This window comes from Grammomys surdaster, unplaced genomic scaffold (genome assembly GCF_004785775.1).
Source record: "Grammomys surdaster isolate TR1022 unplaced genomic scaffold, NIH_TR_1.0 66, whole genome shotgun sequence".
NCBI lineage: Eukaryota > Metazoa > Chordata > Mammalia > Rodentia > Muridae > Grammomys > Grammomys surdaster.
In genome coordinates, this window is record NW_021604568.1 from 15,832,913 (window position 1) to 15,844,313 (window position 11,401).

The window sequence follows — 11,401 nt, forward strand, 5'->3', positions numbered from 1 at the left end:
GAGAGAGAGAGAGAGAGAGAGAGAGAGAGAGAGAGAGAGAGAGAGAGCTAAGTTCCTTAAAATTCCCAGCAAACATGTGGGGGTCTTATGAAAATCCCCAGCCATCAGGCATTGTTCTTGGGACAATTAAGTCACACTCATAACAATTCCTATGCTGTGCAGAACAGATGCATCAGTAGACAATCTGGTGTCTGTTAGGGGAGGGAAGGCAGGAATTAATTGCTTGCATCTACATCACCTGGAAGCATATAATTCCGACCGTCACGTAGCCAGCGAGCGCTACCTAATTACACTGCTGTGGAAACAGGCAAGGCTGTGAACAAAACACACAAGAAGAATCCTGATCCAGAAGGAGGTTCAGTGACTCCGGGGTAATTACTTCCTCAGAGGCTGCGTAGGGAGGACTGGGAAGAGATGGGGGTAGGGACACTGTGACAAAGCTCTGTGACTTACACTCCACCCACGGTTGAAAACTTCATGTTCAGAGTTGTAATTCTCCATAGTAGAGAAAATTCCAAATATTAGCTATGCACACATACTCCCACATTAGAGAGGCCCAAACTGAAGAACAAGATCAAGTCGTGTGGGTTTCTGCCCATCACATGCAAACAGCCTCTGTTCTTGTCAACCCAACTGATCTATTGCACTTTTTTTGTTTTTTGTTTTGTTTTGTTTTTTTTAGAAAGTATTGGTTTAATTCTATTGAAAAGGAAAGGAAGGGGAGGGGGGAGGGAACTCATTGGTTTCTTCTGTATCTTCCTTATTCAGCACCTCATACAAAATAGTCTCCAAAGACTCAGGCACGCTCATCAGCATCATGGACATGACTTCCACTCAGATCCCACTCAAGACACAGAAGAAGAGGAGTACTATCTCACTCCCCGAAGCGCCTGCTTAGAGGTAAGTCCCCCCCCACCCTGCCCCGTCCTGCTCCACCCTACTTTATCCTGCCCCACCCCACTAAGCACTCATTCCTTCAACATGTGTGCCCAGCCTCTGTCACACGCTGCTGCAGAGCCAACAGGCTGAAATCAGGAGGCACAAAGGCAAAGCTGACAGAGGCGGATGGCTGGCTCGCCATGCTGGCACATGAATAGGTGCCAACCATAGCACAAGACATATGCTTCTATGGTGTCTGGGTTGTAACAGTTAGGGGAAGAGAGAGCTGGTTTCCAGGCAGAAGATCAGAGAAGGTTCTATAAAGAAGATAACATTTAACTGCTTGGCGGATTAAGTTTGGAACTTAGCAGTCTTTCTATTTTTTCTAGACTGAAAAGAAAAAAGTAAAAGTCCTTGGGTAATCAGCCGTGGGTGTATATGGAACAGCCTGCTGATAGCTAGAAGTCCTGAGTGCTAGACCCCACTCTGTGCTCAGCCTGGTGGACACAGTGATAAGCCTCATTGTCCTCTTGCTTACAGAGCCTGTAGCCTCAGTTTCCAAAGATAGTGCTACACAGGGAGGCACTGGATCTAGGGCAGGTTGCTCTTTCCTCTTGACTCAAAGCAGGCCTCAGAGACCACTGACATCCGTATCTGGCCAATCGCTTAGGTAAGCCATTGTTCAGAGTATGTGAACGGCAGAGTAGAAAATTAACAGAACAAAAGAGCCAGCCCATTACAGGCAGTGAGTTCTAAGTTGACTTTATGCTGTGGGCAGGGAAGTGGTGAAACATGAGTTGACTTTTGGGCACATTGGCCACGAAGTGGTATCTGTGGTACACACAGATAGATAGAGGATGTGGGGGGAAGGCTGGGCAGGAGAACAAAATGGTGGCCAGAGAGTTGAGACATCTCCAAAATTGAAGGTTTTCTACTAGACAGTGACATGTTCACTTAGGGAGGGATTCTGGGGTCAGGTTGGTTATGGATGTGCTAAATTATACAAGCTATCCGTACAGCAAAGTCCTCAGAGCCCGCGGTATGACATCCTGTATTATAAGTTACCAAGAGGGTTGCAGAGGTGTTGTCCAATGTTTCTTAAGCATAGAACACTTCTTTCACCAAAAATACTTATCTGGGACAACCAAGCCATCAGGCGTGTGGTAAGGATGAACTGCAGAGCCTCTGTGGACTATGGCGTCTGGGGAAGTAGACGAAACTCTATAAAAGTCAGGAGGGCTGAGGTGATTCAAGAACCGGGGATGACTGAGCAGGACTTCACTGGGCAAGAGAAGAGAAGAGCATGAGGAAGGTGGGGAAGACAGTGTGAATGTGACGTCTGGAAGAGCCTCTGGCGAGGAGGCCGCTGTGCTGAAGACTGCCTTGACTGGGAGGCTCCAATGAGAAGTCAATGGCAAATGTGAGAGGAAGCGTCAGAGTTTGTGAGCGGCCATGTGGCTAGCCTTTGGCCCAGTTAGCTTCCATGATTCATAGACTCAACCGCCTGGGGGAAAGGTTCATGGCATTCGTTGGCTCGGGATGAAGCAGAAAGGAAAATCTATACTTCCCAATAGAATACGTGTGTCTGGAATGGGGCATGATAGGCTATGAATCTGACAGAAACTGTGGTGGTTCAGTCTCCTGTGGTTAAGGCTGGTTGATATTCCTTGAAGAAGCACTCCCCCTGCAATGGAAGATGTGTTATTCCAGATGCAGAGAAGCGTGACATGAGATGAGGAGGTGGCTGGTCAGCGGCAGACCTGTATCCTTCCATCTGTTCCTCTTGTCTTTAGTTGGAGAATATTGCTGGATCCAATGATTCTGATGACTCTACTGAATCCGACAGTCCAGACCAAGGGTTCAAGAGAGTGGAGAGCGATTACGTGTCAATGAGAGCGGTGAGATCCTGGTGAGTGGAATGGCTTTCTTAAATACTGCTTCTAATGGAGCAGTTACTACCAGGTCACTGTGTTAACCTTTGTGTGAGGGAGGGTATGTGTTTATTTATGTGAATGGTGTGCATGCGCATGTGTGTGTGTGTGTGTGTGTGAGAGAGAGAGAGAGAGAGAGAGAGAGAGAGGTGCACTTATGCTACCTGTGGAAGTCAGAGGTCAGAGGTCGGAGGTCGGAGGTCGGAGGTCGGAGGTCAGAGGTCAGAGGTTGGAGGTCAGAGGACACCTTGGGTGTTGGTCCTCACCTACTTTGTTTGAGTCAGGGCCTCTTGTTGTTTCCACCATTAGCTTCCCATGATTCTCCACATCCCATCTTGTCACAGAAGCACCGGGACTTCAGAGGCACGCTACCATGCCTGACTTTCCATGGGCTCTGAAGATCCAAGCTGAGGTCCAACTGCTTACATGGCAAACACTTTACCCACTGAGCCATCTCTCTAGCCCCCAGCTCATTTGTTTGACTATTGACAAATTGCTACAAAACATCACCAAAGACTATATCATCATCACATACTATTGATTGATACAGGTTGGGTATCCTTTATTTGAAATGCATAGGGTTATAAATGTTTTGGGAATCAGAATTTTTTTTTTTTTTTTAGTTTTTGGAATAGCTGCATATTCATAATAATATCTCTCAGGGAGTAGAACTCATTAACCATGAAATACACACATGCTTCATACATATACCTTATGATAATCTTATGCAAAATTGTTTTGAGATTGCTTCATTATGAAGGAGAGCCTGATGGTGTGGAGTTCTCCCTTTGTAGAATCATTCTGTCACTGAACATTTCCAGAGTTCAGGTGCTCAGGTGAAGGGTGTTCAACCTGTGGACTTAAGAGAAGAAAATGTGGTTTCTTCACCCACAGAAACCCACTTGGGACATCCTCAGGACATTTCTATTTACAGAAATCTACTAGATTTTATGTCTGTCACTCTCTCTCTCCGTCCTCCTGACCCTCTAAACGGTCATTTTGACTACAGTTTTAGAAGGAAAGCATGTTTGGCTCTGCCTGTGGTGGGGTTCCGAGGCTTGTGTAGACTTCTGGACTTTGTTAGTCCTCACACGGCTGTTAATGGCTGTTAGATGCTTATATTTGATGGATACAGAGGAAAGCTATCAATGAATGTATCAATGAATGTGTGTAAACAGAGGACCCTATTAACTTCTTATACTCCAGTGTCCTCAAAGAATCAACCTCTGCACCAGCCGACGACCAACCCGAATTCCAAATTTCTCCAGAGACGTCAGAGCTCGGGCTTCCTCACCAAGAACATGACACAGGAAACGATCCATATCTTTCACCTGCCGATTCGGAAGCACGAACCACAGATGGCCAAAAGGGGTCCGCCCCACTAACTGTTGTGAAATTGTCTATACTACTCAAGTAAAGCTCTGATTTCTAAAACTTCATGGGCCCTAAGAGGGAGGCAGATGCCTTAAACACACTTTATCTTCAAATATAACTCAAAGTTTCCCAGTCAGCTGAGAACCTGATACACTTCAGTGTCACTGATGTTGTGAGTGTAGGCAGTGGCTGAGAGAGGGAAGAGGAGTGGTCCCTGGGGTGAGAGTGGCATTTCCAACTATGGTGACATTTTCCCCTTGGCCAGTCTTTTTAACCCTATACCTGGACCACACTGATTTGATTAGGGCATCACCAACCTCTCCCCTGAACATCCTGTGGGCAGGCAAGTCTCCTGAGGTTCTGAGTAGGACCTAGGTGATGTCCAGAGCACATGATAAGATAGTTATTATTATTGTTATTATTATTGTTATTATTACTATTATTTTACATTTCAAATGATATCCTCCTCCCCGTTTATCCCACCACAACCCCCATCCCATCCCTCCTCTCTCTCCCCTTTGCCTCTATGAGGGTGTTCCTCCACCCATTCACCCACTCCCACCTCAGCCTTCTAACATCCCCCTATGCTGGGGCATTGAGCCTCCTTCCCGTCTCATTGACGTCAGATAAGGCCATCCTCTGCTACATATGTATCTGGAGTCCTGGCTCCCTCCATGTGTACTCTTTAGTTGGTGGTTTAGTCCCTGGGAGCTCTGGGTGGTCCGGTTAGTTGTAATCTTAGCCACTTTGCATGTCCTTTTGTACGGAATATTTTCAGGAAGACAAATACGCAAACTGACCTGATGGACATGGGAATAAACTCACTCAGTCCAGTTTTGCCTCCTTCCTCATTGTCTGCCGTCTGCTACCACATCTCAAGACGGGCAGGAAAGGATACAATGAATGACGTTCAGTGCCTTAAATTCATATATTTTTTCTTCATATGTTCTGGACAAGGTTTAGCTGGAAAATGTTACCTCAGAAACAGAAGGCCAAAAGTGTACTCTGAAAGCATCATTCACAGCCAGGGACAGTTGGCTGTTCGATGTGACTTACACAAATGTTTTCTGTCTCAGCAACATCCCCGATGAGAGCCAAGTGGAGACTCTGAACGTGTTCCTCTCCCCTCGGGATGCCATCAACTATCTTGCTCTGGTAGAAGCAGCAGGACGGATATGGTAGGTGGGAACCGTGAATGATGGGGAATAAACAGGAGTCAAGGGTGGGGGAGACTCTTATTCTGAAATACCACATTTGACAAAAATGATGTTGGACAGACTACAGTGCTTGCCCCAGAGAGGATGGGAGACAAGATTGTACTGCTCTATGTGAGGTCAGCTTTTGGGGGGTACGTTTAAGAGGACCACACAGCCCACCAATCAGAATGTTTCTGATTCTTCAAAGGAGCGTGAATGTCAAGGGTGCCATTCCCAGGCACAGCAGAATGAATATTTAATGAATCAAAAGAGAAAAAGTTAATGGGATCTAAAAGAAAAAGATGTCAAGGAGGATCTATGAGTCCCATACCCCAGTGAAAACCTCTACTCCAAAACTCTTAACACAAAGTCTGTGTGGCAGACATTTTCTAGCATAATTGCAATATTCCGATTCTATAATCCTTGTAGACAGTGACTAGGCATGGTGACACAAACCAGTACTCTTCATACCCTAGATGAAGAGTTCAAGGTCAACCTGAGCTTCATAGCAGGTTCAAGGACAGCTTTACTACATAGTGAGACTGTATTTCCCCACATCGCCAAATAAATAAGCCTGCTAAGTTCATTTTAGTGGAAGATCAAAAATATTTATTTATTCTATTTTATGTGTATGGGTATTTTGCCTGCATGCACAGATATGTGCACCATATATGTGCCTGGTGCCATAGATTCCCTGCAACTCCAGTTCCAGACAGTTGTGAGCTGCCATGTAGATGCTGGGAATTGTACCCAAGGGCAGGGGTCGGGGGTTGGGGGGCGGTCCTCTGAAAGAGCAGCCAGTGCTCTTAAACACTGAGCCATCTCTCCAGCCCTAGAAGATTGGAATTTTACACAATAATTCTTTAACATAAAGAATACACCACAATGTCATAACTTTCCATCTTTCCAAATTTTTGCAGTCTAAGGCTTGCAACTAGCTTGCCAAGGCCAAGCTCACAGAGTTGTCCATTCACTATTTACTCATTAGATGGCCATTGAGCGGCGCTGTGTGCTCGCTTCTGTCAGGCATTTATTGATCATCCTGTTTCCTTGGAACTGTGGACTTATAAAATTTAAAACACCAACTAAGGAAACAAACGGGGGTAGGTCTATAATCCCAGGGTCACAAAGCCAGGCAAAAAGGATAGCCGCATGAATAAGTAAGTAGAAAAAGTATGTCTTATCAAAGCTACAACCAAAGTTTTCCCACTGTGTGTAATTATAAGTCCTGGGACAGGAGAGATTCACTACAAGCAAAACAAGGGACTGGGTTTGGCAGGGCCTTCATGGGTGCTTTTCTTGGAGCAGGGCTTGAGAGAGAGGAAAGTGTGAAGGGAAAGAAGTCAATCCAAACAGAGAGAGGAGATGGCCAGCCATGTGGGACGACTCAGCTGGCTCAGCTCCGAATGAACTCAGAGTGAGCATGCCAATTCCCGCTCCTCTAGTGAGCTCCGCCTTACTTCCCTGTTGGATATTGTGTTCCCCCTGCAGTGTGGCTCGATGGGAAGGCCCTCCCCGACTAGGGTGCTTATTCTACTATGGAGATCACATCTTGGCCGTGAATGACCTGAAGCCTCAAAGCCTGGAGGAGGTGTCCTTGTTTCTAACCCGATGTATCCAGAAGGAGGTGAGTCCTGTGATTCAGCCCTGGCCAGACCAAGTTGGTGACAGGAGCGACAAGATCAGTGTCTCAGGTGGGGTCTCAGACCTACTCAGACCATGATAGCGTCTACCTTTTAGTCAAGTACTATTGGGGAAAGTTCTGGTTAGGAGAGAAGGCTTTGGGTTTCTTGAAGTCAAACACCGTGAGATGACAGGAAGAGCTCCCGTGGACTCAGACTAGCGTGTGGACTGTATCCCCCTTAAAGCAGTCTACGCCTTGTTTTTTTGTAAAACTGGCAAAGTCAGGACACCGACTGCACCAGTTGTTGAAGAATCAAGTGGTATCGCATGCTGTGACATGCTTGCTGTGTTTCTAGCACAGAGCATCTGCTCCACACAGTCACTATGACCTTAGTCTGACCTGTGTTGCCCATGCAACATTAAGAGGCTCCTCTTTCTGTGTGTCTGTTTTCTCATTGAGAATCTGACATCGATGTGCCTTCTGCATGGAGTTATTACTAAAATTCCACATAATGTGTGGCTCAACACTCAGCATCTGTCTTTAAAGAGCTAACCTGTATTTACGTGGTCTCATTGGCTAGTTCAGTCTCCATGGTGTTCATCCCTTCTTAGCCCACTTTGATTTTGAGCCCAGAGACCTTTGGATAGGCACCATCTTCTCTGTGTTTAGCATCTCTGTAAAGTGAGGAGCAGAGCAAGGACCCATTCATTCATTCATTCATTTGTTCGTTTGTTCATTCATCCATCCATCCATCCATCCATCCATTCATCCATCCATCCATCCATTCATCCATCCATCCATCCATCCATCCATCCATTCATCCATCCATCCATCCATTCATCCATCCATCCATTCATCCATCCATCCATCCATCCATCCGTCCATCCATCCATTCATCCATCCATTCATCCATCCATCCATCCATCCATCCATCCATTCATCCGTTCATCCGTCCATCCATCCATTCATCCATCCATTCATCCGTCCATCCATCCATTCATCCATCCATCCATCCATCCATCCATCCATTCATCCGTCCATCCATCCATTCATCCATCCATCCATTCATCCGTCCATCCATCCATTCATCCATCCATTCATCCATCCATCCATCCATCCATCCATCCATCCATCCATTCATCCATCCATCCATTCATTCATCCATCCATCCATTCATCCATCCATCCATCCATTCATTCATCCATCCATCCATTCATTCATCCATTCCTACAGTTTTCAAACTGCACTCCTTGGATCTCTGGGATGTGCCTGGAGGAAAGTCTCAGCCTGCTGGGCTTCAATTATTCACATTTGTCTTTTATAAAGCACTTACATCCAAATATGGGACTCCCCAGTTAACGTTCTTTGAAAACAGACCCTTGACTTGATCTTTCTTCAAACCGCGACCCTAGAGACCCCTCTTTAGGCTCTAGATCTGCTGTTACGTGTTATGCATATTAAGGACACATCTCGTCTCTTCTTCATCACTCCGTAAGCCTGCCAGTTGGATGAAAACAGTTATTATTGCTATTATGTAAAAGACGAAGACCAGTCAGGTGTGTGACTAAAGTACACACACACCTAGCTACTGGCAGGGCCAGGATTCATTCATTCATTCATTCATTCATTCATTCATTCATTCATTTCCTCATCATTTACTGAGCATCCTACTATGCTATCCTGGATGCTGTTTGTTCTAAGGCTACTAAGATGGCCTCAGCTTACATTTAAGTAGCTCCTAGATCAGTGGATTAAAAACAAGTACAGTCGGAACTTCTTAAGAGCACAGTATGTGCTTGAGACATGAGAGGGAGAATAGACTGATCTTCAGAGGGAGGGCAGGAGGCTTCCTCAGAGGCCATGATACTTGGCTAGAGATTTCAATCCCTGATGCACAGAAGAGCTCGGTTTGAGGGTCTTAGTCCAATAGTCTGGTAACTTATAATTCACGACATCTGCCAACAGTCCACACTCAGACAAACGGTTAAAACAAAACAAGAACAAACAAACAAACAAACAAACAAAAACCATAAAAGAACCGACATGCACCTTCCAGAAGCTGCTGAACGTTACTCTGACCCAAAGACTCAGATATGTGTTCAGCAGTCAGGAAGAGGGTTTTGACTCTCATCGAATCCTCCGCCTGGGCGTGGCTGCATATGCGTCATTGTGACTGCCAGTCTAGACTGCACCTCTCCTGGGCTATTTCTGTTTTCCTCACTCTACCTGAGAACAGCTACATAGGACTGACCACTACCGGTGTCCACCAACATGACTATCTAGAGCAGTGGTTCTCAGCCTATGGGCCACAACCCCTTTGGGAAGCAAGCGACATTCTCACAGGGGTCATGTGTCAGATATCCTGACTATGAGATATTTACATTATGATTCATAACAGCAGCAAAATTATAATTATGAAGTCTCAACGGAAGTAATTTTATGTCTGGGGGTCATAACGCCATGAGGAACTGTATTAAAGGGTCACAGCATTGGGAAGCCTGAGAGCCTCTGATCTAGAGGATCAGAAAATTCCGTTCCCTCCACCACTCCTGGCTCCCTTCGTTTATGTGAGAGTAGATAGCCAATCCTCTTTTAAAAATTTAAGCACTTGGTTCTTGGAAGAAGAAAGAACTGTTGGAAAGGGACCTGTGGGGGCAACGGCAGGCATCTACTGTGGCTGACATACCTGAGCCAGCCATATCTGTTGGGCTACAGTGGAGAAAGATGGAAGGCAGGCAGAGGGGTGGGCTAGAGACAGCACACAGAAAGCGTGACAACATTTTACAGGCAAAGGAGATGGTGTGTGTTCTTTCTTCTGCTTTTGTCTGGCCCTTTCCTGTATGGCAGTCTCCTTTGGATGCACAGGGTTCCAGGGGCCCGCTGAGTTCTTGTAGCAACTGGGTCTATCTCTGTGGCTATCTTAGACTTCTATTTCTTTAAGAAAACACTATGGCCAAAAGCAACTCGGGGAACAAAGGGTTAATGTCTCTTATACTTCCACACCACAGCCTATCACCAAAGAAGGCTAAGGCAGGAAGTGTCTCAGAGGCCAGGGAGGAGTGCTGCTTGCAGTTACTCTTAGTAGTTAGCTTGTTCTGCTTCCTTATGGCAGCAGGACCACTAGCTACTCACAGTGAGCCGGGCTCCTCCACATCAGTTAGAAATCAAAAAAAAAAAAAAAAAAAAAAGTACCACAAACTTTCTCCACCAGCTGATCTAGAGGGGACACTTTCTTTCTTTCTCTCTCTCTCTCTCTCTCTTTTTTTTTGTTTTGTTTTGTTTTTTCGAGACAGGGTTTCTCTGTGTAGCCCTGGCTGTCCTGGAACTCACTCTGTAGACCAGGCTGGCCTGGAACTCAGAAATCCACCTTCGTCTGCCTCCCAAGTGCTGGGATTAAAGGCGTGTGCCACCACTGCCCGGTGTGGGAACATTTTCTAATTGAGGTTCTCTCTTCCAAAATAACTCTGCCTCATGCCAAGCTAAGATAATACTGGCCAGCACGGTGGGCCATTGTCACTTTTTAGAACCTGCCTAGAGGCTTAGGCCAGCAGGTGACAGAAAATGAAAGTCCATGCTCCACTTGACCGTACAGATCATCTGCCTTTGGCTCATCACAGCGCATCATAGGATTTCCTTCTAGAACAGATACAAGGGGTATGACGGCTGGCTGGCTGAGAGTTGAGGAGTCTGAGGATAATCGTCAGTCACTTAATTATTTCCTGTGGTTTGTCTTAGAAAGTGAAACTCTCCATTGGCCGGATCCCAAACTCAGAGAAGCTCCATGCTTCCCCCTGTGCGTGTTCCTTAAGACACCAGTCGGTTGAGTCTGTCCAGCAGGATTTGACAGAACTGGAGAGGATACCAAAGAGGACTCCTGCCTTCAAAAAGATCCATAAGGAAGCTACCAGAGAGTAGGCTGCCGCAGGCCCAGGACACAGAAGGGTGGAGTCCTAGGCCACACATGGCCTTGGGATTGGACACAAGACAGCATCCTTCTCTGAGTCACTGTACTGACTTGACAGTGGGGTCACTGGCCGTCTTTGGCTTTTGCACTGGGGAAGTCACATGGGATAATGACTAAGAAGTGGAGTTAGAACAGGAGGGCTTATTACCTGAGACTCTGCCCCAGGCACAGCAGATACTATTCAATAAATCCCTGGCCTGATTAATAGCTGTTTGCTTCTGAGGTCACAGAGTCCACAAAACTGGCTCTGCGTTAGCCATATCATTTCAGGGATGCAAGAGAGTGAAAGTCTGTGGCACCCTTCCCAGACTCTTCCTGTGGCTCAGCAACCCAGGAGATATCAGGCAGGCTGAGTGGCCTCTCTGTCTCCCTCAAGTGCACCTGCTCTCTTAAAGACACACTAACTATTTGGGAAGCTGAGGAAGTTTGGGAT

At 46.2% G+C, this 11,401-nt stretch overlaps 1 protein-coding gene across 2 annotated transcripts in view; it reads left to right on the forward strand.

Moving 5' to 3' along the window:
- The window catches only part of Plekhs1 (pleckstrin homology domain containing S1), a 25,670-nt gene extending 14,515 nt beyond the window's left edge, over positions 1–11,155 (forward strand). For both annotated transcript variants that reach the window (XM_028776018.1, XM_028776025.1), the window contains exons 7-12: positions 769–900; positions 2,673–2,788; positions 4,017–4,223; positions 5,261–5,362; positions 6,872–7,007; positions 10,740–11,155. In XM_028776018.1, the coding sequence (XP_028631851.1) occupies positions 769–900; positions 2,673–2,788; positions 4,017–4,223; positions 5,261–5,362; positions 6,872–7,007; positions 10,740–10,919 (873 nt within the window). In that variant the 3' untranslated portion in view covers positions 10,920–11,155. The remainder of the gene's footprint in view (positions 1–768; positions 901–2,672; positions 2,789–4,016; positions 4,224–5,260; positions 5,363–6,871; positions 7,008–10,739) is intronic.
- Positions 11,156–11,401: the final 246 nt, after the last annotated feature.